At 66.5% G+C, this 25477-nt stretch overlaps 3 protein-coding genes across 3 annotated transcripts in view; 2 read left to right on the top strand and 1 right to left on the bottom strand.

The window, feature by feature from the left end:
* URB1 (URB1 ribosome biogenesis homolog) overlaps positions 1 to 5461 on the top strand; it is a 34179-nt gene extending 28718 nt beyond the window's left edge. Inside the window, exons 32-39 of the mRNA XM_084873527.1 lie at positions 68 to 179; positions 399 to 505; positions 844 to 987; positions 1366 to 1475; positions 2094 to 2291; positions 3107 to 3327; positions 3643 to 4203; positions 4824 to 5461. Coding sequence (XP_084729653.1) covers positions 68 to 179; positions 399 to 505; positions 844 to 987; positions 1366 to 1475; positions 2094 to 2291; positions 3107 to 3327; positions 3643 to 4203; positions 4824 to 5044 — 1674 coding nt within the window. The 3' untranslated portion in view covers positions 5045 to 5461. The remainder of the gene's footprint in view (positions 1 to 67; positions 180 to 398; positions 506 to 843; positions 988 to 1365; positions 1476 to 2093; positions 2292 to 3106; positions 3328 to 3642; positions 4204 to 4823) is intronic.
* A 601-nt stretch (positions 5462 to 6062) lies between these two features.
* MRAP (melanocortin 2 receptor accessory protein) lies at positions 6063 to 14498 on the bottom strand. Its single transcript, XM_084873562.1, has 3 exons — positions 11294 to 14498; positions 7249 to 7345; positions 6063 to 6593 (listed from the first exon to the last, which is right to left on the bottom strand). The coding sequence occupies exons 1-3, from the start codon at positions 11391 to 11393 to the stop codon at positions 6359 to 6361; spliced, it is 432 nt and encodes a 143-aa protein (XP_084729688.1). The 5' UTR covers positions 11394 to 14498; the 3' UTR covers positions 6063 to 6358.
* Positions 14499 to 15006: 508 nt separating this feature from the next.
* On the top strand, positions 15007 to 21042 carry MIS18A (MIS18 kinetochore protein A). Its single transcript, XM_084872644.1, has 5 exons — positions 15007 to 15359; positions 16800 to 16866; positions 17419 to 17541; positions 18586 to 18679; positions 19566 to 21042. The coding sequence occupies exons 1-5, from the start codon at positions 15035 to 15037 to the stop codon at positions 19650 to 19652; spliced, it is 696 nt and encodes a 231-aa protein (XP_084728770.1). The 5' UTR covers positions 15007 to 15034; the 3' UTR covers positions 19653 to 21042.
* Positions 21043 to 25477: the final 4435 nt, after the last annotated feature.

Genomic DNA, 25477 nt, shown 5'->3' with positions numbered 1-25477 from the left:
GCAGGGCCGTGCGGGGCTGTGCGGGGCTGTGTGGGTGAGGCCAGTCACAGCCCCTCTCCTCTCCCAGGTCCTCTACCTGCTGGACGTGGTCCGGAACGGGGTCCGCACGCCCAACATGAGGCTCACCTTCACCCTGGCGCTGTTCGTGGCCAAGGCCGCCCTGCAGGTCCTCAGGCCAGGTGCCTGCGGGGGAGGGGGAGGGGGAGGGTGGGGGTGAGGGTGGGGGTGGGGATGGGGGTGGAGGTGGGGGTGGGGGTGAGGGTGCTGGTGCGGGTGAAGGTGTTGCCACCGACAGGTGAGGGCGCAGTTGAGGGTGTGGGTGGGGGCGAGGGTGAGGGGGGATCGGAATGCAGAGGCTGAGCAGGCGGTGCCCGCTGAGAGCACCCCTCCCTGCCCAGAGGAGCACATGTACCTGAAGATCAACAAGTTCCTGCTGTCGCATGAGGACCTGAACATGAGCAAGGTGCCCGGCTTCTTCCAGCTCTTCTACAGCTCCGACTTCCAGGTGGGCCGCCCCCTGCGCCCTGTGCCTCCCGGCCTCTCCCACAGCACGCACGGCCGTGTGCTGTCTGCGCGGCGGGGCCGCCCGGACCCCAGGGGCCGCGTGTGGGCGGGCGTCGTCCTTGCTCACCTCCGGGCAGCTCCGTCTGCGCCCCGTGGCTCCCTCTGTCCTCCCGGGTCCCGGGGGAGGCCACGGTGCTCATGGCCCGCCTGAGCCAGGGCGCTCAGCGTGGGCGGGGCCTGCCCGTCCCCCGAGGCGGTGACAGAGGTTCGGTCAGAGCGGAGGCCGCCGGCTGCCGGTGCCGCTGCCGCCGCGGCTCTGACTGGTGGGTCTCCCCGCAGCACGGCGCCGAGCGGGAGTGGCTGTTCGGGCTCCTGCGGGAGGGCATGCGGGACAAGCACTGCTTCGAGCTGTACGCCCGGCGCGGGGTCCTCCCCGTGCTGCTCGCCTTCTCCAGCAGCCCGCTGTGCGGCCCCGCGGCCCAGGTGTGTGCCCCACCCTCCCTCCGCCCTGTGCACACCCTCCCCATGTGCCAGCAGCCCGCTGTGCGGCCCCGCGGCCCAGGTGCGCCCGCCATCCCTGCGTCCGCCCTCCCCCCGTGCCCCTCCTCCCCTCCCCCCATTCGCCCACCCTTCCCCCAGGTGCCCGCTCGCCCATCCCCCACCCCAGTCCATGGACCTGGAGGGTCTCGGCTCTATGGTCTCCTGGAAGGAAGCCGTGTAACTCCACCCAGGCGGGCGTGGCCTCACTGGCTCTCAGGAGGGTCCTCAGTGGGTGTGGTGCAGGGTGCAGGGTGGGGGCGGGTGCAGGCCGCCCGAGCCGGTCCACGTGGCGCGCTCAGGCAGCGGGCTCTCCGGTGGCAGGGCTGGGTGCTGGAGATCCTGCAGAAGGCCGCCCGCGACGCCGGGGCCGCCCCCGCGCTCCTGCGGGACTACAGCCTCCTGACGTGGGTGCTGCACGCGCTGGAGGGCAGGTGAGCGGGGCACCTCACGCGGGAGAGGAGGAGGGCGAGGGCTCTGTGGGCTCCTCCTGTCCCGGCACTAACCCCAGCGCGGCCCCACCCCAGGACCTCGCGGAGCCCACCGCCTCCCAGAGGCCCCTCCTGCACAGCCGCTGGGGCCAGGCTCCCACAGGAGGGGGCGAGGGCGCTGTCCGAGCTGCTCTGACTCCTGACCGGCCCCTAACTGGAGGCGGCGCCGTCTCAGACAGCGCCCCCGCTCCCATAGCCTCCCCCGGCGCCAGGCCGGGGTGCTGGGAGCGCCTTCGCCCTGGAGAGGCGCCGGCCTCTGGTGTGTCCGGCTCCGATGGCCGACGCGGCCCGGGGCGGGCCGGGGCTGCGGGAGAGGAGTCCTGTGGCCGCAGCGGCCGCGGGCTGCTCTCCGCTGGGCCGGGCGGAGGGTGAGGAGGCGGGTGTGAGGTCGGGGTGTGGCCGGAGCCGTCCTACTGGGACCTGTGCCGTGCGGGCTGCAGGGGCTAAGCGGGCGGACCTGCGGGGCTGGGCCCCCTGAGCCACCCGGAGGGGCCGCCAGCCTCATCCTCCGCGGGTTCCGCCCTCGGTGCCGGGACGGGGAGTGACAGCGGTGCTCCTCAGGTTCCTGGAGACGCCGCTGCTGACCGGCATCATCGACCTGCTGCACGCTCTGTGGGTGACCAACCTGGGGGGCCGGGGGGCGGAGGCGGGCAGCCCCCCGCCAGGCCCGCCCGGGACCCAGGAGCCCCGCAAGCTGCCGGCCCTGCACCTGGTCAACGAGTTCCTGTACGTGCTGCTCGCGCTGGCCCGGCACCTGAGGTAGGCCGCCGCCGGCCACGCCCCTCCCTGCTGGCCACCGCCTGGCCACGCCCCTCCCTGCCTGTCACCGCCCGGCCACACCCCCTCCCTGCCGATCACTGCCCGGCCACACCCCCTCCCTGCCGGCCACCGCCTGGCCACGCCCCTCCTGCCGGTCACCGCCCGGCCACACCGCCCTCCCTGCCGATCACTGCCCGGCCACACCCCCTCCCTGCCGGTCACTGCCTGGCCACACCCCCTCCCTGCCGGCCACCGCCCGGCCACGCCCCTCCCTGCCGGCCACCGCCCGGCCACCCACCCTCCCCTGCCTGTCACCGCCCGGCACGCCGCCCTCCCTGCTGGTCAGTGCTCCAGCCGGGCTCCGGGCAGAGCGTGCAGATGATGCCAGGAATCCCGTCCTCGCTGTCCCTCTCTCGTGTCAGCCTCACGGGCTCCTCACAGACTCCTCGTGGGCCTGGGAACTAACCTGCTGTCCAGGTCCCTGGGCAGGAGCCGGCTCCCTGACCTCCGAGTCCAGCCTCAGGCGTTCCGAAGGAAGAACGTGACCCCTGACCTTGACCTAAGAAAGTGCAGGGCTCCTGACCTGCCTCCCTGCCCGCTGCCCAGGCTCCTGCCCAGGCCCCTCTTCGGGAGCGGCAGCATTTACCCTCCCCCCTCACTCCCTCCCGCCTGGCCGCAGGGCACCCCGGCCTCGGGAAGTGAGTGTGCCCGGGCCCCTGACCTCGGGCTCTCGGCCTAGCGGTCTGCCCTCGGCCGTGGTTCCCGGAGGCGTTCCGGCGGACGGGGCAGCGTGCTCAGGTGTCCTCCCCCCGCAGGCCCGCCCTGGCCTCCGCGCAGCTGACCGGCTTCTTCGGGGCCCTGGACGGGGCGCTGCGGTGCCGGGCGGCCGTGCTGCGGGCCCCCCGGAGCCTGGGCCGCCTCGCCGGGAACGAGGCGGTGCTGTCCGCCGCCGACGCGCTGCTCCTGCTGCACAAGTGGAGCCTCATCGCGCGGGACAGCGAGCTGCAGGGGGCGCTGCGGGCCCGGGACCTGCTGAGTGCGTGTGGCCGCCCGGCTCGTCCCCACCCCTCCAATCCCTCCCCCGCTCCCCAGCAGCCCTGTCCCCCACTGGGCAGCAGGGGAGGCATAGAGACCCGGGTCCCGTGGTCGCCTAGAGGGGACACAGGGTGTTGGGCCCCACCGGGGAGCCCCCTGCTACAGCCACAGCGCCCCCACCAGTCCAGGGCAGGCGCTCGCTGTGCCCGGGCAGTGTGGCCTCTGAGCTGCCCCTGCCCTCCCTCCCCTGCCCCAGCCCCTCCCCTGCGCCACCCAGGCTGCAGGGCGCAGGCTCACCGTCCTCTCTCTCTGGCAGAGATGCTCAAGGACGGGAACAAGCCCACAGGGCCCGCCCGTGCCCGCGCCGCTCGGGGCCGGAGGAGGAGGCCTGGGGAGTCGGAGGAGGCAGCCAGCCCCGAGCTGCCGCCGTCCAGCCTGGAGACGTGCAGGGGTCTCCTGCGGTCCATCCTGACCCACTGGGGGCCCGTGTTCCCCGGCCCTGCGCCCGCTCAGGGGCCCTCGGACCCAGCCGCCCCGCACGGCCCCACGTGCACCGTCGCCGCCCTGGTGGTCAGCTGGGTGCTGCGCACGGCGGCCGAGGGCCCGCTCGGCGGGGCTGAGGCTGCAGGCCTCCTGGGCTGGCTGCGGGCCCACGTGGAGCGGCAGCCGGAGGTCGGGGCCCGGCTCCTCGCGGACGGCGCGGTGAGGGGCGGCTTGTTCCGGCTGTACAGCCGGCTCTGCGCCGAGGGGCCGGCGCCCGAGCTCAGCGCGCTGATGCTGCCGCTGACGGCGGCCCTGAGCCCCGCGGGGACCCCCCTGCCCCCGGCCGTGGAGACCCTCCTGGCTTCCCTGGACGAGGAGGAGGAAGCCACGCGAGGTGATTCTGGGGGCCGTGGGCGGTGGGGCCCTGGGGGGCGGGCCTTTGCCTGGGGAAGGCCTTAGTGACGCCATCACAGGGGGTGCTCGCCCCCCGACCTCCAGTCCCCCAGGACCGCCCCTCCCTGCAGGCCTTTCCCAGACAGGGTTACATTCCACATGGTGGCCAAGTGCCTGTGTGTGCGCATGAGTGCCTGTGTGTGCACACACGTGTGCGTGTGTACGTGCATGCACACACGTACAGACGCACATAGCGGCCATGTTTGACGTTGGGCAGCTGCCTAGGAGCAGTTTGCACGTGTGAGTGAGGGAATGGGGGCGTGGAAGCCTGGAGGGGGCACGCGGGGCCGTGGCCCCTGCACGTGGCCCCTCTGGAGGCCGGGCCCCTTCCCCGGACGCGGGAGCAGGAGCGGGAGCAGGTGGCTGCAGTCGGGGACTGAGCTCTGCTTGTGAGGGGGGCGGGCAGACCTAGAAGAGACTGGCCTGTGGCCGCGTTCCCTGCATCACCGAATGCAGACGGACGGACGGGTTTGGTTTACACAGCCCATGTGGCCGTGCGGCGAGGGCGGGTGGCGGGCTCTGCCGCGCGGATCCGCGTCCTGACAGCCCCGTGTCCTCCAGCCTCCGCCGCCTTCCTGCTGTCCCTGCACGTCCAGGACGTCTGGCTCGGGGCCCAGCGGCCAGACTCGCTCCTCGCCCACGTCCACACGGTCCGGGAGGCTGCGGGGGCCGCGCCCGGCGCCGGCCAGGAGCCCATCGTCCGGCTCTGCGAGGACATCGCCGCCCGGGCCCCGGACGGAGCCGGCCCCGCGGGCGCCAGGAGCCCCGGGGCTGTGCCGTGACGGCTCCTGTTTACTGACGGTGAACGGACGGCAGGGACCGCCGGGGCGGGAGCGGGAGGGGCGGCTCCTGCGGGGCCCGGGGCTGCACGGCAATCCGTGGCCGGCCCTTCTCGTTCCTCCCTCAGAGAGGGAGTTCTCACTGAGCACGCGAGGGTTCCTGTGACGTAAAGCTGCCCGTCTACGTGTCCCATCAAATAAAGGGCACAAAGGGGCGCGGACGGAGGTGCTTGGGCTCTGAGGGCCGGACACACTCCGTGTAACGGGCCGTAGGTGAGCTCCTGCTGTAGGTGAGCTCCTGCCGCAGCCGAGCTCCATTAAACGCACGGGGCTGCTCAGGCCCTGAGGGTGCGGTCGCCTTGGCCTCTGCTGGGGAAGCAGCCTGTTTTGTACCTGATAATAAATGTCTATTTTTGTTAATTTCTGTGTTTTGCTTAATTGACGTTAAAAGCTGTTTTGGTTCCTCAGAGGCCTGCGGGTTTGAGTCAGTCTGACTTCCAAGGCCCCTCCCTGATGGTGTCCCCGGACGCCGTGGGAAATACGGATGAGACAGCTTCCCGTGTAGCCTGTCCCTCAGCTCCGCACCCCGCACGCCGATCCCCGCACCCCGCGGCTCCCGGCCCGGCCTCGTCACCTGACAGCCTTGGCCCCCGCCCCGCCCCCTGGAGGTGGCTGCCGTTTGCCCGTGTGACACCCCAGCCCCAAGAGGCGTGGCACCTCCTGCTTCTCTCCATAACAAGCGTTGGCGCAGACGGAGCGTGCTGGTCTGCAGGCCCCTCACCACCAAGCAGCTCGTCCTGGAGGCCGGGAGCTGCTCCCTCCCCCAACCCGCAGCGCGGCCGCCCCTGCAGTCCATCCCAGCGGGGTCCGTGGGAGGGACACCTCCTTCCTCGCCCGTGTGTGCGCCCTGGAGCTCGGGCCCTCGCCTGCCCTCCGCCCACGGCCCTGGGCACGGAAAGGTACAGGTCACCCGGGAACTCGAGGCCGACGGTGCTGCAGCGGTGACTGGAGGCTGGGCAGTGGCGGAGACCAGCGAGTGACTATCTTTATTTCCGTGTGCTCTGTTCGCGCTTCCCGAGGGAGCCCGGGAGTGAGAGCGGCTGGGGCTGACGCTCTGCCGTGGGGTCGTGCCCGGCAGGCGGCTGGTGCTGCGGGGCCAGTGGGTGCACAGCCCACGTCAGCGCCTCCCCGTGGTCGGCCGTGGCAGGCTGCGCCCCTGCTTCCAGGAGCACGTGTCCGGTCTGAGTCCCTCTGAGTGGCCGTCGCTCGCTGGTGCAGAACCAGCTCCAGTGGGAGGCCGGCTGTTCGGTGGTGACATCAGCTGACACCTTGGGGGTCCCCGTCCAGGGCCTGCTCCCACAGGAGAGCCGGGTGGGCCTGCGGGGTGGTGGGGGGCGAGGCGGAGGGCCCGGAGGCACTGCTGCCTGGCTCCCTGGCTGAGCTGGGCGGGGCCCGCTGGGGGGCGCTGGGGAGCAGCGGGTGCCTCCGGATGCAGAAGGGGAGGCTGATGTGGAGGCTCCAGGGGCACGCAGGGCGGTGCGGGGCGTGGCTCCTGTGGACAGAGACAGGCAGGCGTCAGGGCTGGAGGACAGCCCCTCCCTGCTCCGCTGGGCTAATTAAGTGAGATACATGTACAGTGTTAGCCAATGAGCGATAGCATATTCATCCAATTTTGCCACCATCACCACACTCTATTTTTTTACCTTTATTTTTTTATTGATGTCAGAGAGGAAGGGAGAGGGAGAGAAACATCAAGGAGAGAGAATCCTGGACCGGCTGCCTCCTGCACGCCCCACACTGGAGTGAGTCCACAACCCCGGCCTGTGTCCCGACCGGAACCAAACCCTGACCTGGTTCATAGGGCGATGCTCATCCACTGAGCCACACCAGCCGGCACCACAGTCCCTTTCAGGATATTTTTATCCCCAAAGATGATATCATTAGCAACAGCCAGAAAGCTGCCTCTTCCAAAACCTTCCCATCAGAATCCCTGGGCCTCAGGTCCTCGGCTCACCCCCGGGGTGTGGTCAGACCTCGTTCCTCTCGTGGCAGGGCCGTGCGTGGACGTGCAGCTCTTCACCACTCGGCCCCGATCCCCCTCGCTGCCGCCCACGGGCACTCTGCCCGCACCCACCGCCCACACAGCCCGGGCCCTCAGACACCCATGCACCCAGCATGCACACATGCACACACACACCCGCACGCACCTGGCCGCGGGAGCCGGGCGGGACATGGAGAGCAGGACGAGGAAGAGGAGCACCACGAAGGCGGCCAGGCTGGCCCAGAAGGCGATCACCACAGAGTCTGCGGGGAGAGGAGCGGGTGTGACCCCCGGCACCGCCCGGGGGGGGGGCGGAGAACGCAAGGGCGAGGTCCAGCCTCTGCCGGCCTCGGGGCTGTGGGCCGTGACGCTGGCCGAAGTGGCTTCGCCCAGAGCCCTGGCCACCAGGCGGTGAGGGCTGTCTGTCTGTGGAGGGGAAGCGGGATGAATCTGCAGCGGACGGAGGCACTCTCACAGCTGCTGCTGCTGCTCAGAAGGTGGGTCTCCCACCGGCCGGTGTGGCTCAGGGGTTGAGCATCGACCTATGAACCAGGAGGTCAGGGTTCAGTTCCCGGTCAGGGCACCGGTCCGGGTTGCAGCCTCGATCCCCAGGGTGGGGCCTGCAGCCAGTTAATGTTTCTCTCTCTCCTCTCCTCTCACTAAAATAAATAAAATCACTGAAATCACTAAAAACATTTTAAAAAAGAAGTTGGTTTCCCTGCTCCCTTTCTCCTTGGGAGGGAGAAGGAAGGGGGCAGCTCCTGTGACGAGCATCCGCGGGGCCTCCCTGCCACCTGCCCTGGGAGGAACCAGAGCGAGAGGGGCCTCCCTGGGAGTGGGCGGGCCGCGGGGCCGCAGCAGGGAAGAGGCACTGCCGTGTGTGGCCGGGGCTAAGGGGGGACACCCAGGAGGTGCCCTGGACCCACCCGCCTGGGAGCAGCGGCAGGCCGGTGCCTTCTCCACCAGCTCAGGCACCTTGGCCTGTGGCACAGGAGCCACTGCAGGTGGCGGGGTTGCGAGAGCGTCTTTGGTTAAACGGCCTCAGAGGAGAGCCCGGCTGGCAGGCCTCAGGGGTTGAGCATCGACCTGTGAACCAGGAGGTCACAGTTCGATTCCAGGTCAGGGCACAGGCCCGGGTTGCGGGCTCCGTCCCCAGTGGGGGCCGTGCAGGAGGCAGCCGACCTATGGTTCTCTCTCCTCATTGATGGTTCTCTCCCTCCCTCTCCCTTCCTCTCTGAACCCAGTAAAATCATTTTGAGCACCGAGGTCAGTCCTGTCAGCGCCTCTGAGGAAGCAGCTTCAAACCCTGGCAGCTGGGAAGTCTCCCTCCTCCGTCCCCCACGGCTCAGTCCCCTGCCCCTCCCACCCACCAGCAGGCGTGGGACCGCAGCTTTCACAGCCAGCCCCGCGGACGCGGGACACTGAAGCGGCGGAGCTGTTCCCTGAAGCCCTCTCTGCGCTCTGCGAAGGAAGAGGGTTCGCGGCCCCTCGGGAGGCCCTCTTCCTGCGGAGGACTTCCGGTCCCCGGCCAAGCCCCCGCCCGCCCCGCGGGGAGCTCAGCAGGAGGCTGGTTTTCCCCGGGAGCCCGACGGGCAACGGAGGCCCCGCCCAGCCCCAACGTCCCCTCCCTCCTCCACTCCCCTCTCTCCCCCTCCTTCCCTCCCTCCCCTCTCCTCCCCTCTCCCCCGCTCCCTCCCTCCTGCCCTTCTCCTCCCCCGCCTCCCCTGGCTCCTCCCTCCCTTTCTGGGGCCAACTGGACACCAGCTGGACAAGGGGAGTGAGGGGCCCAGCGGCTGGCAGGAGAGGCTCTGGCTGGGGGTCGGGGGCGTGGCATGCTGGGGGCTTTCTCCTCGGAACTTGGAGGCAGCAGATTCGTCCCATGAAGACACTTCCCGTCCACGGAGGCACCTGAGTGTCGGTGAGGGAAACGGCCAAGCCCCCAAACGCCCCCCCATTCCAGTCCCAGGTCCAATGCCCCCCCATTCCAGTCCCAGGCCTGGCCGATTCGCTCTGGATGTCCCCTTCTTGGGGACCAGCGTGGGGACACAGCCTGAGGCTCCGGTTCTGAGTTCTGATTCTGACTGCTGTTTTCTAGCTACCTGGTCTCAGACAACCTGAATCCGTTTCCGTCTGTTACATGGGATGACCGTGTGTGCTATACAGACTGCCACACAGGTTAAATAAGATCATGTGTGTACAATGCACACGCACAGTTCCTCCTTCACTGGCCGTGCAGCAATCTGTAAACGGAATTCACTGTTCTGTGAAGAGGGTCGGTGGCAGTGATATCGCTGCATCCTTCCAGCTCAGAGAATATCTGTGCCTTGGCCAGTGTGGCTCAGTGGTTGGAGCGTCAGCCCGCAGAGCCAAGGGTCGAGGATTCAATACCTGGGTTGTGGGTTTGCTCCCCACCCCCAGTTGGGGTAGGTGCAGGAGGCAACCAGTCGATGTGCCTCTCACATCAATGTTTCTCTCCCCACCCCCCACCCCCCTTCTTCCCTTCCACTCTGAAAAGCAATGGAAGAAATATCCTCATGTGAGGATTAACGACGACAAAAGATGTGAGGAACTGCAGCATAGATCGCTGGTTCTCAGTCCTACTGCCCCCCGCCCCCCGCCCCCTTCCGCTCTCATTTCCCAGTGACAGAACCCCTGGTGATTGCTGGGCACAAGGCTGTCTGGAAGAAAGACTACAGTTCCCAGCCTCCCTTGCGGTGAGGTGTGGCATGCGACAAGGTGTTGGCCAATGAGGTGTGAGTGGGATTCTCCTGGACAGTTTCTTGCAGTCTTTCTGCAGGGACGACCGGCTTCTGCTCCCCGGTCCCTTCTTACTCTCCTGCCACGTTTTCTGCCCAGAGCACGGCGGTGACGCGGAATCCGCGTGGGGGGTGGGGGGTGGGGGGTGGGGACGAGAGCACGGCTGTGATGCGGAGCCTGGCATGCGGTGTGGGGTGTGGGGAAGAGGGCACGGCGGTGACACAGTCTGGTGTGGGGCGTGGGGCGTGGGGGCGAGGGTAGGGCCCCCGAGGGCAGAGGAGGAACCGGGAGGCTGGCTCCTGGGGTTCCGTGGGGCCAGCTCCGCACCCGCCCGCAGACGACGCCTGGGAGAGGAAGCGCCTTCTGTTCCGCCTGGTGCTGCCCACTGGCCCAGCTTTGTGTGTGGAATCAGTAAAAACCTGACTTTTTAACTGAAGGTCCTCAAACTTACAAACCCAAATGAACACTGACTCTCAGAACAGCCCTCCTCGGCCACAGAGGGTGTCCCCGTCCCTAGCACGCATGTCCTGACCAGACACTGACACCGGCCAGTTCTTCAGGAGTTGCCTCCGGGCGGGCAGCACCAGCTCTGCTGTGAGACTGTGGTTTATTTCTGACGCCCGGTGTACTGATCGGCTTACTCTCACTCACCGATGGCTTCTCCCCGAGCTTAACTGTGTCCCCAAAGCAACTCCCCCCGGAAAGGACACACCTGGCCCGGACGGTGTGGCTCAGTGGTGGAGCGTCGACCTGTGAACCAGGCGGTCCCAGTTCGATTCCTGGTCAGGGCACAGGCCTGGGTTGTGGGCTCCATCCCCAGCAGGAGGCAGCCGGTCCATGATTCTCTCTCATCATTGATGTTTCTCCCCCCCTCCCCCACTCCCTCTCTGAGATCAATAACAAATATTTTTTTAAATAAGGACATGGGACGATTTCCGTTGGGAGCTGGTGGGCAGAGCCACCTCCCTCCCCGGGTGGGAGTCTGCGGTCCATGGCGATGCCTCCGGGAGGGCGGGGCTGGGCCCCCAGCCCGGCCTTCGCTTTGTTTTTCTCGCTCTTGGACTTCCTCCGCCAGCTTGTTATCTCCCTGAGAAGCTGAGTGATCCCGGGGATTGCGGACAAACCCCGCGGTGCCCCAGAGGGGGGTCTGGCGGGCGCTGGGCCGGGCGGTCACCCCCGGGAAGCTCGCTCTCTCCGAGTCTGACAGGGACACGGGGACCCCGAAGCCCACCACGGCCTCCACCACGCCCCCCGGGCCCCGGGCCCTCGACGCCATCACAGAACCCCGCTCCCGCATGGGCGCCCAGCGCGGGGTTCCTCAGGCGAGTCCCGGACGTGCCAAGGACGATGACGGACACGGTGCCCGCTCCCCGATCCCCCAGCGCGGCGCCGGCCCCCGAGCCGTCCGGGCGGAGAGCCCTGGGGCCCGCCCGCCCGGCCCCCGCAGGACTCACACTTGTGGGCCACCAGCTGCCTCTCGTCCACGGGGAGCAGGTCCAGGTAGTCCAGGTAGTACTCGTAGGCGGGCGCCGAGGCGTTGCTGCTGTTGGCCATGGCCGTGGCCGTGCCGCGGGCGTCCGGCTGCCAGGCCGCGGGCAGATGGGCCAGCCCCTCGGGGAGGCGTCCAAGTGTGTCTGTGGGTCTCGGGCCCAAGGCCGCCGGCCGGCCGGAGCCATTGGCTGGAGGAAGGGGGTGGCCGCCTGCCGGACGCTCTGGGCTCCGGCCCCTCCTGACGGGGCTCCAAGGCAAACAGGGGCGGAGGCCGCGGAGGGGAGGAGGGACACCGCGGAGGGGAGGACGGACGCAGGCCCGGGCCGGAGACGGCTGAGCCGCTGGAGGGCCCCGCTCGGCCCTCCGGGCACGAACAGGTTAACCCCGCGGGGCCGGGCTGCCCTTGGCCCCCCTGAGGCCGCGCTGGCCATTGAGCAACCAGCCCACTGGCTCAGGCTCGTCATCCGAGCGGAGATGGCGATGTGGGCCCTGAACTGTGACCCGCTCACGTCCACGCCGCCGTCCATTAGGCCAGAGCGCCCCCCGCCCCCCGCTAATCTGGGCCCGAGACCCTGGGCTCCGCGATGGACAAGGTGCTGTCTGGGCCACGGCCCCCGCACGGGGGGGGGGGTCCAGCTCCTGGGCCACAGCCCCAGGTCGCCGCCCGGCTCAGGCGCGGGGCGGAGGGCGGGGAGCATGCGGGGCCCAGGGCTGTCTTCCTCCGAGGCCACGGTCAGGGGCGTCCGCGGGGCTGAGGGGCCTGGCTCAGCCGCCGAGAGCCGGAGTCACACAGCGCTGGGTCCCTCCAGCACCCACTTCCCGTGCTCCACGGGTCACCCAGAGGGCGTGCACGGCCGGTGTGGACGGCAGGGGAACCTGGCCTCTCGGTGGAGCCTGCAGCCACCCGCCCACGAGGCCACACCCGCACGCCGTGGTCTGCAGCTCCGTGAGGGCCCGCCCAGGGGCATGTCCACAGAAATCACTCCATCCTGCGTCGCGGGACAAACACGCTCGCCCACATCCACACACAGAACCCGGAGCTGCGCTGAGACACAGGCCCCGCACGGGAGAGCCTCTGCTGCATGTCCCGCCCCACGGCCATCTCCGCCTGCAGCCAGAGCTCAGCCCCTCGCGTGTGCACACGCAAAGGCCACTGTGCATCCTCACAGACACCCACACAGCGTGCGCACAGACCACCATGCGTACACACACACACACACACACACACACACACACTGAGTGGGGCCAGGTTATTGTGCGTTCAGAGATCATCATCTGGCCACTAAGTGTATATTCAATGGGAAACAGAAACCCCGTCACTTGCTTGTGATACTCACTTTATTGTGGTGTCGGTAACCAAACCCTCGATATCTCTGAGGCATACCTGTACTGTGACTGTATTCTTTAAACATCTGTGTGACATACATGGAATGCTATGATGTCTTGGATTTGCTTCAAAGTACCCCATGGTGCCGAAGCCGGTTTGGCTCAGCGGTAGAGCGTCGGTCTGTGGACTGAAAGGACCCAGGTTCGATTCCGGTCAAGGGCATGTACATTGGTGGCGGGCATATCCCCGGTAGGGGGTGTGCAAGAGGCAACTGGTCGATGTTTCTCTCTCATCGACGTTTCTAGCTCTCTATCTCTCTCCCTTCCTCTCTGTAAAAAAACAATAAAATATATATATTTTTAAAAATACCCCATGGTGTGTGGGAAAGGTAGAGGTAGAGAAGATTTCTTGATAATTTTAAAGCTTACTGATGTATTCACGGTGAGAACATTCTGCAAGGCATCTAGCAATAGGAATTACTGGATTTTTAAGAAATGTGCACAAAGCTTCGACTTGGGAACTTCTGTTAATTTATCATGAAATTATCAGACAAGGGCAGAAAGCTGTATGTACAAGAATGTTCACCTTAGCATTGTTTATTTTTAGACATTTACCACCCACGCATCCTGTAAGAAAAACAAAGTTACTTTAACAAAATGAAACAGGAATCTCAGATGCATGAGAGCACGAGACACAAACAAAACAAAATGGTGGCAGCTGAAGGGTGAAAACAGCTCAAAGGCCGCTTTCCTTCTCAGCGGCACGGCTGGGAGTTACCCTGCCGCCAATCTCTTAATTCCCGAGTGCGGAAGGAGTTTTAGCTAGGCCACCTGATCCGAAGGTGCACCGAGTGGCCAGATTACGATGATCTCTGAACGCATGATCACCTGGCCACTCAGTGTATGTCCTGGGCATTGTGGGGGGCAGGCACGGCCACCGCATCCTCTGTGCCGCCAGCTCCGCCAGGCTCAGTGACCGAGGGGGCGGTGAAGGACGGAGAAGACAGACAGGAGGAGGAAGCTGGGTCGGGTGGGACACGGCCTCTGATGGAGGGACAGCGCCACGGGCTGCACGCCGTGTCTTTATTTTACAGCCGATGCCACGAGGCAAAGGAAGCGCGTGGCCAAGGAGTTCACCACATTCTGAGTTTCGATCCTACTCAGCTACACACACCTGAACCCTATCAAGCCCACGTCCCTCAGGCACGTGGGGCCACGTGCTCGGACCACAGGGGTAAGCTCACAACCACAGCTGTTGGCTGTCACGGTGCTGGGAGGCTCTGCCCTCCATGCTGGGACCTGCTCGTGGCCGTGAGGACTGTGCCCTCTCGGCAGCCTGAGGCTTGGACCTGTCCAGGTGCTGTAACTGTGTCCCACAGTATATATTATACGTATGTATCTATTATATATGTGTGTGAATATAATTAACATAATGTAATGTAATGTAATGTAATGTAATGTAATATAATATAATATAATATAATATAATATAATATAATATAATATAATATAAATATATACACCAGAGGCCCAGGGCACGGATCTGTGCACCATCGGGGTCCCTCGGCTGGGCCTGCGCCCCTCGCAATCCGGGTCCCCTGGGGAAATGTGGGACAGCCGGCTTCAGCCTGATCCCCAGCCGGGGCCGGGCTGCGCTGCGGCTCCCTGGAGGCTGAGGCCCCCCGCAGCCCAGGGCGGCCTGACCTCCAGGGGCGCCCGCGGGGCTGGGTCCCAGCGGTGACCCCAGAGCGGACGGCGCACAGCGCCACCTGGCGGCGGTGTTTGTAAGCGAACTCGGTGAAAGCTCCGGGAATCCCGGGGGCCGCCCGCGTTTCACACAGACACCCGAGCTCTTCCCACGCACATCCCCCCGCAACCCCATCCCCCACCCCACCCCCATCCCCCACCCCCACTCCCCCCACTCCTCCAGGTCTGCAGCCGGCCCACCCCGACCTCTCCCCCCGGCTCTGCAGCGGCGCCGCCACGCCAAGGGGACGCCTCCGGGCGACCACCGCCACCTCCCTGTGCGGCGGGGGAGGCAGTTCACGGCCATTCGCCCGCGTCTCCCGGGCCGGGCCTCCTCCCAGCAGCGGTGGCGGCCCCGCACATTCCTCTCCCGGTTCCTGTCCTCCTCCCCGGGGCAGCGGACTCGCCTTAGATCCCCGGGGACGGCCCCAGGGAGGAGCTGCCGACGGTCCGGGGGGAACTCCCTCAGACACCGCCCCGCGGAGGCCTGGCGCCCACCTGGCTCAGCCGGCAGCGAGCATGCGCACTATCGGGCTGCTCGCTGCCCCGCCCCCGCCAGGCCCCGCCCCGCGCACGCGCACGCGCACAGGCGACGGCGTTCCCGTGGTGCCCCGCGGCCGCGGTTCGCAGTGATGGCGGGAGTGCCCGCGCCGGAGCGCTGCAGGGCCTGCACCGCCCCCGGCTGCGCGTGCGGCGCGCGGGGCGCGCGGGCCGAGCCGTCGCTGCCGAGCCGGCGGCTGTCGGGGGGCTCGCCCGGCCGCCCGCCGCGGGAGCCGTGGAGCAGCACGTGGGGCTCGCTGAGCGGGCCCGCGCCGGCGGCGGAGCGGAGCGCGGAGGCGGCGGCCGCGCGGGACGAGGACCGGCCGCTCGTGTTCCTGTGCGCCGGCTGCCGGCGGCCGCTGGGCGACTCGCTGAGCTGGGTGGCCGGGCCCGAGGCCAGCTGCATCCTGCTGCGCAGTCAGTGGCGGCGCTCCCGGGGGGCGCGGGGCGGGGGGCGGCGGGGCCCGGGGCCCTCGGAGCGGGACCCAGGAGGGTGCCGCCCGCCCCGGGCGCTCACACCGACAGCCCTTCCGGGGGCCTCCCGGCCCGTCGCCACGCATCGGTCGCGGTTGAATCGGCATCGCTGTGAGCGCCCGTTAAAAACAACAACAAACAAAAAACCGGATTCTCAGCATCTCGGTGCAGCCCCTGAGTCACTCCCGGAAGCCCGCGCCGTCACTGGCGCAGGACCGGCCGGCGGGGCCATGGGGCCATGGAGCCCCGCTGCCGCCGCCCAGGGGAACCGCTGCCCTCCCGGAGCGGCCGCGGGCCCGGGCCTCCGGTCCGGCCTCAGAGCGGAGGGTGGCTGTGAGCGACCCCGGTGACGGCGCCGGCATCCCGGGGCATCGGGCAGCTGGAAGGCGTCCCTGGCCCGGTGGTCTCGTGGTGTTAGTTCAGGGAGTGGGTCTGGTTGTTGTAAAACGCTGTTCTGGGGCCTGTGGTTTGGAGTTGAGGTTTCCTCCCTGGAGTAACGGTCTGGGGAGGAGGCGGACTCCTGGGCCCGGTCCCCGGAGCTTTCTGATGCCCGCGGTTCCCGCAGGACCGGCAAGTCACTCAGGGATTGCGACCGCCCGTGGCTCAGGGGCTGGGCATCCACCTGGAACCGGGAGGTCAGGTTCGATGCCCGGTCAGCGCACAGGCCCGGGCTGCAGCTAGATCCCCATCAGGGATTCTTTCTCAACGTTTCTGTTACTCTCTTCCTCCCTGAGCTCAGTAAAAATGTGTTTTTTAAAAGGGACAGTAATTGCTGCGTCCCTTTTCGTTGTCGGACATAAGCCTGAGAGCAGGCATTTCCCACGGTCATTTATCGGGATCGACCCTTGATGGTGGAATCACCTAGTGCAGAGGCGGGAGGAGAGGACTTGCCTCCTGGCCCCACACTGATGCAGCCCCGAGCTGCGCTCACCCAGACGCCCTGGCAGCCCTGCACGCGTCAGCACGTTAAAACACTCAGACTGCTGAAAACACGCCACAGGTTTACTACGCATGTAGTTTACTAAGCATGTCTTAAGCATGTAGTCTTGGCCCACACACATGTTCTGAATATTCCTCCGTATTGATGTAGACAGAAATACTTTGTGGTGCACCCTTGCTGACAGGCAGTGCAGCGTGGCGATGGCCCCTCGGCTGTTGGGTTTGAGTCCTGGCCTGCCGCTCACTAGCTTACCTGTGTCTCCTTGGGCAGCTTACTCCCTGCCTCAGTTCTCTCCTCTGTAAAAGGGGGATTTTACAATATGATATAACACCCCTCCCCCATGAAAGATAGAGTGAACTCTCTAAAGTAAAAGTTGACTAGAAGTTTCCTAAGTGTCTGTCTCCGTTACAACAAAGCACAGAAGGAGCCTGTCCTTTCTCTAGGCGTGTCCAGCAACGTCTCTGTGGATGCGGAGCAGATACTGTCCAAGCGGGAGAACGAGAGCGGCTGGTGAGTCGCTGAGCCACGTGACTGTGGGCGTTCCCAGTGGGACCTCTGGTTACTTCCACTCAGATCCCTCAGTGTCTGTCCGGGGTGGGCGTCCCGGGGTGAGGGTCCGGGGGTGGGTGTCCGGGGTGGGCGTCCGGGGGTGGGTGTCCGGGGGAGAGGGTCCGGGGGAGAGGGTCCGGGGGTGAGGGTCCGGGGGTGGGCGTCCAGGGATGAGGGTCCGGGGGTGGGTGTCCGGGGGTGAGGGTCCGGGGTGGGCGTCTGGGGGTGAGCGTCCGGGGGTGAGGGTCCGGGGATGAGGGTCCCGGGGTGAGGGTACGGGGGTGGGCGTCCGGGGGTGAGGGTCCGGGGTGAGTATCTGGGTGTCTGGGGATGAGGGTCCGGGGGTGAGGGTCCGGGGTGGGCATCTGGGGGTGAGGCTCCGGGGGTGAGGGTACTGGGGTGAGCGTCCGGGGGTGAGTATCTGGGTGTCTGGGGATGAGGTTAAGGGGGTGAATGTCGGGGGGTGAGCGGGTTCTGGGGGAGCCGCCTGGTCTCAGCGTCCTCTCTCCCCAGCATCCTGGAGACCCTGCGCTGTGCGGGCTGCGCGCTGCCGCTCGGCCACATCTACCGCAGCACGCCCGGCCACCTGGACTACAAGCGGGACCTGTTCTGCCTGGGCGTGGGCGCCACCGAGAGGTGGGTGCGGGCACTGCGCGGGAGGGCCCGGCGCCAGAGCCTCCGCCTGGGGGCAGCGAAGCCGGCCTGGCGGCGGCGCTCTGAACCGGCTCCCTCGGTCCCTGAGGGCTTGACGTGGATCCGTGGGGGGAGGGGGACGGGGAGGACGGCTGGAAGGACAAGCTCGGCCGTGGGCCGGGCGGGTCTGGGAAGGGCGTCCGTGGAGGACGGATCCCGGCGCGGACGCTGCTCTGGCGGGACTTGAAGGCCGAGGAGCCAGGTTTGTTCAGAAGTGGGCGCCCTGTGAGGGCACTTCCCGCTTTATAATTCCTGATGCCGCGGGGTTTCCCGCCCCCCTTTCTCCTCCCAGCAGCGGGTAATGCCCTGCAGCCCCCCTTGCTGTTTTCAGACACTCAGTCAGCAGAGCTCCCGTGACCAGCGCTGGCTCGGTTAGAGGAGTGACAGGTTCCGCGGTGAAGACAGACAGACTGCCTCACTGCAGGGCCCGTGTTCCCGGAGCTCCACGCCCCCCCACTGCTGAGAGCTCATGGGGCTCCCAGCGCTGCCGCCCCCGCGGCCAGGCCTGGCTCAGCTTCGCCGGGGTGGCCGTGGGGGCAGGCGGGGAGAGGAGGGTTCGGGGGGGGGGGGGGGGGGAGTCTGTGGGAGTCGGCAGGTTTGGTTCTAGAGTTGGCTCCGCAGGCCACTCTTCACTGCAAGGCAGCATGAGAGGTCACACAGAGACTTGGCGATAGGGTTTTGTTTTTCGGGGGGAGGTTTGAGGATAGGGTTTTGTTTTGGTTTGGTTTTTTTGGCGATAGGGTTTTGAACTGTGAGTGCTCACGTTCTGCGCAGTGGTACCATCGTGAAGGACTGACACCGGGGAATGTTTAGGGACGTCTGGACTCACTGCTGGGAGGAAAGGGCGCTGTGTGGTTCCGCTTTGGGCGTGGGGGCTGGTAACAGAACCGGCTGTGTGTGCGCGTGGGGCTGACGTGGTGTGACGTGTGCAGTTTAACACAGTCAGCGAACGCCGGGGAACACTGGCTCACTGACCCGCGTGTGCAGTTATGTCCTAGGGTCCTCGGAGAAGCACATCGTGTCGGAGGACAAGGCGCTCGGTCTGGAGAGCAGAGCTGAGATCGAGAACTCGCTGAAGCAGGTGGGTGCCCGCTCTCTGGGCACCTGTCCCGGGAGCCCCCGCCCCCCTCAGCGCGGCTTCTCCGGGCGTCAGGAGGCTGCCTTCTGGGGACGGATGAAGCCAAAGCTCAACCCAAAGAATAACCAGGAAGCCGCCTCCTGCGAACGCGGGCCATCGCCCTGTAGGAAGCTCGCTGCGGGGGCTCGTGCTCACGGCAGGAGCAGGCACTCTGCACGGGAACACTCAGGCCAGAGGCTCGAGGGAGAGGACTGGATGAGAGCGGCCGAGCCCGCCCCTGTGGCTCGGGTCAACCACTGACCTCTGAACCGGGGGTCACGCTTTGATTCCCGGTCAGGACACAGGCCCAGGTTGCAGACTCAGTCCCCAGTAGGGGGCGTGCAGGAGGCAGCCGATTGATGTTTCTCCCTCTCTCTCTTTTTTTTTTTTTTTAAATATATATTTTATTGATATTTTACAGAGAGGAAGGGAGAGAGAGAGAGAGCTAGAAACGTCAATGAGAGAGAAACATTGACCAGCTGCCTCTTGCACACCCCCTACCGGGGATGTACCCGCAACCAAGGTACATGCCCCTGACCGGAATCGAACCTGGGACCTTCCGCAGACCAACGCTCTACCACTGAGCCAAACCGGTTTCGACTCTCCCTCTCTTTTTCTCTAAAAATAAGTAAAAGCACATTTTAAACAAAAGAACCCTCCTTAAAGAGCTGCCAGTCAGAGGTTGAGAACTGTTAATAGGCTTATGTGTTATTTAAATAATTTCACTAAATGCTCATGGAGTATCCGAGCAATGCTGACCCTCAGGTTGCATTACTGACGGACGTTTTAGCCGCCGAGCGTGTCTGGCTGTGGCCGCACCGTTGGTTTAACTCTCGCTCTCCTGCCGCAGATGGAGGACGTGCTGACGGTCCTGCAGACGAAGCTGCGGGAGGTGGAGGCCAGGCTGTCCCTCGCCAGCTCCAAGTCCGAGCTGTGACCCTCGCGCCCGCGGCTCCCGCCCAGGCGGCCGTTCCTGCTGCCACTTCCCGGACGGACGGAGGGCCTCGCAGGCCGGGCTCCTGCGTGTACGCCACGGGCACCGGAGAGCTGTGGGCTTGCCTCGCGGTTCTGTCTGATGTGAAGAGGTGACTGCTTCCATCCTGTGACGCTCGCTGGACACAGGATCGGAGCTTTTGTTCCGATAAAAAGCTGCCATGATTTCTGCACTGCTCTCTCCTTTGCATCAAGCCCATCTTCACTTTGTGCCTAACTCCCTTCGCCGCCGGTGCCGTGAGGAACACTGAGTGAGGCGTGGCTCTCTGGCCACCGCGGCTGTCCTCTCTGAACCTCCCCACAGCCTGAGGGGCCGGCAGGATGGAAACCTGCCCAGAGCGAGCAGCACGTGCTGGTAACGGATTCTGTGCCCTGTGCCCTGCCCCCGGCCTGCCGATGCTTCCAGAGGGACGTGGTGCCCCCGTTTTCCGTGGTGGGAGACTCAGGGGCACTCGTGGCTCAGGCGTGAAGAGAATAAAGATTAATTCGGATGGATTGTGACGGGACTGGATTGGGTGTTTGAGCTCAGAACCCTAGGCCATACCTCCACTCTCTGCACCTGGCGTGTGCTCGGCCTGCTCCGGGGTGAAGGCCACCCTTCTGTTTGGGGGTGCGGGGGTGGCCTCGGGGCAGGAGATTCACCCCTGGAGCCGCTCCTCCCTGCGCAGGGTGTGGCCTCTGGCCTGGCCCAGGGGATGGATGATGCTTCTGATGGAGCCGCAGCCCCTCTGGTCCAGTTTCCCTTTCCAGGGTTTCGGTTAGCCTGGGCCCCACAGTATTGAATAGAAATTCAGAAATAAGCCATCTGTACGTTTAAATGGCCTGCTGTTCTGAGCAGCATGATGGGATTTGGTGCTGCCCTGGTGTGACCATCTCCACCCTGGAAGCTCGGCTCGGCTCGGGGGCCAGGCGGGGTGTCAGGGTGTCCGTGCTTGTGCCCCAGGCTCTCTCATTCCACCGAGGAACGAGCCAAGTCCAGGGGCGGGGACGCTGCGCCCGAGCAGCTGGGCGGCGTGTGCGTGGCTGGCACTGAGCGTGAAACCGTGAGCGCCTCTGCACCAGGCATCACCGTGACCTGGCTGTTGGGGACTGCCGTGGGTGAAATCGCTATTAAAGCCTGTTCAGCCGAAACCGGTTTGGCTCAGTGGACAGAGCGTCGGCCTTCGGACTGCAAGGTCCCGGGTTCGATTCCGGTCAAGGGCATGTACATTGGTTGCGGGCACATCCCCAGTAGGGGGTGTGCAGGAGGCAGCTGATTGATGATTCTCTCTCGTTGATGTTTCCAACTCTCTATCCTTCTCTCTTCCTCTCTGTAAAAAATCAATAAAACATATTTATAAATTAAAAAAAGCCTGTTCGCGTGGCGATGTGTGAAATCCACTGTTCGGCGCTAACAGCTCAGTTTTCTGTCAGAAGCTCGGGCAGGAGAGGCCTCGCCACCCGCTCCTCCCTCTGCTGGTGTGCAGGCACTGCTGGTGTGCGGGTGCTGGGCCGGCGGCTGGTTCGGGGCGCCCGCTCGGCTGTGCGCAGGGCGGCTGGGCCGCGCGTGGTGGGGGGAACAGCCTGCTGGTTCCTGGTTGGAGAGACACGAAGGAACGAGGGGCTGGAGAGCAGGAAGAGCTCCGCCCGGGACTGAGGGCGGCAGGCGGAGGCGGGAGGCAGGCAGCTCGCAGGGCCCTCTCCGGGGGAGGCCCTCAGGCTGAGACCAAGTTCTCAGGTTCCAGTCGCCTGGGTGGGAAGGAAGCCACCTGCCCTGGGGAATGGGATCTAAGGGGCCAGCCCTCACCCCCAGGTGGTCCCGGGGGTGGTCTGGCAGGAGAGGCTGTTGGGGAGGGCGGACATGGCCCCTGGGCTCACTCCTCCCCTCCAGGCCCACACAGGTCCTTCCTCTCAGTGCACAGGGGCTGCCTCCTCTCAGCTGGAGCTTGTCCCCTCCTCTGTGACCAGGCTCCTCCACTGAAGTGACGGCCAAGGCCTCCTGCACCACCAGGTCTCACGCACGGCCCCAGGCCACCACACCGCTCCAGGCTGCCCGCACCCCCCTCCAGGCTGCCCACCCCCCCCCTAGGTCCCCCGCACCCTCCCCCAGGCCGCCCGCACCCCCCCCAGGTCCCCCGCACCCCCCAGGCCGCCCGCACCCCCCCCAGGTCCCCCGCACTCCCCCAGGTCCCCCGCACTGCCCCAGACCACCGCACCCCCCAGGCTGCCCGCACCCCCACCAGGCCGCCTGTACCACCAAGTCCCCTGCACTCCTGCCAGGTGACCTGCAAACCTCCCCCTCACGACTGCCCCCCCTCCCCCCGCAGCTGCACCGTGAAGGAGGCTTGGCGTGGACCCCGCCCACATTCGCTGCTGCTGCCGCCGTTGAGCTGCCGTGGCAGGTGGTGGCCGTGGCGGTCACACCTCCTCTCGTCCTCCGCAGGGACATGTGTTATTCAGAGGACGGGGGACGGGGGGAGAGAACATGGACTGGCTGCCTCCTCTTCTGGCCACCACTGGACAACAAGCCCCAGCCCAGGCCTGTGCCTCGGCGGACTCGCCCCGCAGCCCTGCTGGGGTGGGGGCCACGCTCCAGCCACCTGGGCCGCGGCCGGCCCCTTGGGCAGCTCGGCCTCCGAGTGGAGTGACAGGCAGCGGACACCCGCCTCTGCCTCCTGCCCCTCCCCGCCCCCGCCCCGGGACGGCGGCTCTGAGGCCGTCACTCTGGCCGTCCCCGGGGGCCGCAGCCCTGAGCAAAGCCCTGGCCACAACCTCCATCTGTCCGTCAGGGCGAGCAGCGGCCCGTGATGGTTTCCAAGGCGAGCGCCCGGTCTCCACGGGAAGGGAGACCTGGAGAATCTCCCGACCCGGCCACCCACCGCGAGCGAGGGGCCGGCCCAGCGGCTGCCGCCTCCTCTGAGGACAGGTCTCGGTGCGCTCGTGGGCGTGCGGGCGGCCTGAAGACAGGTCTCCGCCTGGGACGGGCGTGAGTGGAGCGGCTGGTGGTGGCAGCTAACAGCCCTTTCCAAACGCACAGCCCGCCCGTTTGCCAGCCGCCCGCCCGATGGCCTCGCACTGACGGGGAATTAAGTCTCCTCCAGCCACGGGGGCTCAGTGGGTGACGTGGCCTATGAACCAGGAGATCGTGGTTGGATTCCTGGTCGGGGCACAGGCCTGGGCTGCCGGCTCGATCCGTGTGGGGCGGGCAGGAGGCAGCTGAGCAATGATTCTCTCACATCACTGATGCTTCTCTCCCTCCCTCTTCTCTCTCTTGTACCACGTGCCACATAACACACGTCATTGTGCTTCATCCTTTTTGCTCTCGGTGCAAAGTCGGGTACATTCTCCCGACCTGCCGTTCAGCTCCCCGGCCCTCAGCGGAGTGTCCACCAGCGACCGAGCTCATCACCAGTTCCCAGGTGGCGCCCTGTCCCTCCGTCGCAGAAAGACGGCCCCCTTAGCCTCGGGTTTTCATCAGAAACGTGCCCTCTTCTGATGAGCCCAGCAGCGAATGTGGGCGGGGTCCACGCCAAGCCTCCTTCACGGTGCAGCTGCAGGGGGAGGGGGGGCAGTCGTGAGGGGGAGGTTTGCAGGTCACCAGGCCGGCCGCACTGGGCTCCCCAAGGGGCAGGGGCACGCGGAGTGAGTCCACAAACGCTCTGCCTCCTCACCTTCCCTGCGCCCGCCTCTGGCGGCCACGGGTGCCTCTCGGCCTCGCAGGAAGGAGGAAGGCGGCCCGTCCCTCAGCATCCGCTGGTGCGCCTGACCCGGGGGCCCTCCGCTCCCCGGCTCCCGGGACGCGGGCGGGCGGAGCAGCCACGTGTGGCCACGGATAAGGAGAGGACGGCGAGGTCATAGCCGTGGCCGGGCTGACCTGCTGGACCCGAGGCCGCGGGGTCCTGGGGGAACCGGGCCCAGGGTCAGTGTCCGGTGCTGTGAGCATCCTCTGCCTCTCGGTTTCTAAGGCGACGGGAGGAGCGGGAGGGAGGGGGAAGGTGTGAGTCAGAGGAGGACCAGCAGGGAAACGGGCATGTTGCTGGTGAGAGGGCCTGCCGCCTCGGGGCCCAGCAGAGAGGCGGAGCGGGAGCTCGGCAAACGTCACCAGTGACCTGGCGTGGCCTCACTCCACTCCCGGCAGCCGGTGGCCGGCCGGCCGCACTCGGCTCCCCGAGGGGCAGGGGCACGCGGAGTGAGTGTGCCTGGGCTGACAGCCGGTGGCCGGCCGGCCGCACTCGGCTCCGGGAGGGGCAGGGGCACGCGGAGTGAGTGTGCCTGGGCTGACAGCCGGTGGCCGGCCGGCCGCACTGGGCTCCCTGAGGGGCAGGGGCACGCGGAGTGAGTGTGCCTGGGCTGACAGCCGGTGGCCGGCCGGCCGCACTCGGCTCCCCGAGGGCAGAGGCACGCGGAGTGAGTGTGCCTGGGCTGACAGCCGGTGGCCGGCCGGCCGCACTCGGCTCCGGGAGGGGCAGGGGCACGCGGAGTGAGTGTGCCTGGGCTGACAGCCGGTGGCCGGCCGGCCGCACTCGGCTCCGGGAGGGGCAGGGGCACGCGGAGTGAGTGTGCCTGGGCTGACAGCCGGTGGCCGGCCGGCCGCACTCGGCTCCGGGAGGGGCAGGGGCACGCGGAGTGAGTGTGCCTGGGCTGACAGCCGGTGGCCGGCCGGCCGCACCCGGCTCCCCGAGGGGCAGGGGGCACGCGGAGTGAGTGTGCCTGGGCTGACAGCTGGCGGACAGCTTTGAGGCCGAGGCGCCTCTGAGGGACTTTTCCATGAGGCTGTGCTGGCACCTTCTTTGCAGAATGTCCTGCGGGCGTGGCTGGCTTCTGGCCCGTAACTGACAGATCCAGCCACTCTGTTCGCTTCCACACGTCCTCGGCCGAGGGTCCCACACGTGGGTTACTGGCAGGGAGGAGACTCCGAGGCTGGCCCTGCGCTGGGCCGAGCCCAGGAGTGAGCGGGTTTCAGTCCCCTCGGAGATGAGCATGTGCCTCTCCATATTCATTCACTCATTCATTCATTCATTCGAACATTCACTCACTCCTTATTATTAAACACTAGTGACCCGGTGCATGGACTTGTGCACATCGAAAGGAAATTAATTAAAAGTGGCCGGCGAGGCGGGACTGGGCGAGATGGGCCAGGCACACCCCGGAGCCAACCTCCCGGTCCCTCCCCAGCCGGCTGCACCTGGGGCGGTGCTGTGGTCCATGGCGTCTGCGGAGTGAGCGGGTTCCTCTGGCAGGTGGGTCCCTCAGCCTGGCCTGTGGAGGTCAGGCTGAAACCGGCTCTGACATCCCCCGAGGGGTCCCCGAGTGGGAGAGGCACTCTGCAAAGTTGCTGTCGTACATACAGGGTGTGGGATGCAAACACACGTGTGCAGTGACCGGACTTGGAGGGGGCTTGGGAGAGGAGGAGGGGAGGGCACTGGAAGGAGACAGGGAGGAGGCTGGGGAGGGGGACAGGACGGAGACAGGACGGCAAGGAACCCTCTCCTCGGGAAGGGCCAGGTAATGAGGCCACCGATGCCGGTCTCACAGCACCAAGCCTCGGGGACAGACACTGGCCCAGTAAAGTGTCCTTGGCCGGGATCACAGTGCGTCCTGGGGAGGAGGGAGGGGGGCGGGGAGGAGGGCCTGGAGCTGGGACAGGTCACGTCTCAGACAGAAAGGAAGCCAGGCCTCCTCCCAGGACACCTGGGGGAGGGGGGAGGCTGCGGGGGAGGGGAGGCTGCGGGGGGAGGGGAGGCTGCGGGGGGAGGGGGGAGGGGGGAGGGGGGAGGAGGAGGCTGAGGG

Source organism: Pipistrellus hanaki (assembly GCF_964339955.1).
Source record: "Pipistrellus hanaki genome assembly, chromosome: 2".
NCBI lineage: Eukaryota > Metazoa > Chordata > Mammalia > Chiroptera > Vespertilionidae > Pipistrellus > Pipistrellus hanaki.
Note: the sequence above shows the minus strand (reverse complement) of the source record. Positions and strands in the feature narration are given on the sequence as shown.

What these genes read in the sequence shown, in the direction of transcription:
- MRAP (XM_084873562.1), bottom strand. Translation starts at nt 11,393, where the DNA reads ATGGCCAACAGCAGCAACGCCTCGGCGCCCGCCTACGAGTACTACCTG. An exon ending in GCAGCTGGTGGCCCACAAGT is followed by an intron (nt 7,346 to 11,293) that starts GTGAGTCCTGCG and finishes CTCTCCCCGCAG; the next exon opens with ACTCTGTGGTGATCGCCTTC. An exon ending in CGCCCGGCTCCCGCGGCCAG is followed by an intron (nt 6,594 to 7,248) that starts GTGCGTGCGGGT and finishes CTCTGTCCACAG; the next exon opens with GAGCCACGCCCCGCACCGCC.
- MIS18A (XM_084872644.1), top strand. Translation starts at nt 15,035, where the DNA reads ATGGCGGGAGTGCCCGCGCCGGAGCGCTGCAGGGCCTGCACCGCCCCC. An exon ending in GGCGTGGGCGCCACCGAGAG is followed by an intron (nt 17,542 to 18,585) that starts GTGGGTGCGGGC and finishes CCGCGTGTGCAG; the next exon opens with TTATGTCCTAGGGTCCTCGG. An exon ending in TCGAGAACTCGCTGAAGCAG is followed by an intron (nt 18,680 to 19,565) that starts GTGGGTGCCCGC and finishes CTCCTGCCGCAG; the next exon opens with ATGGAGGACGTGCTGACGGT.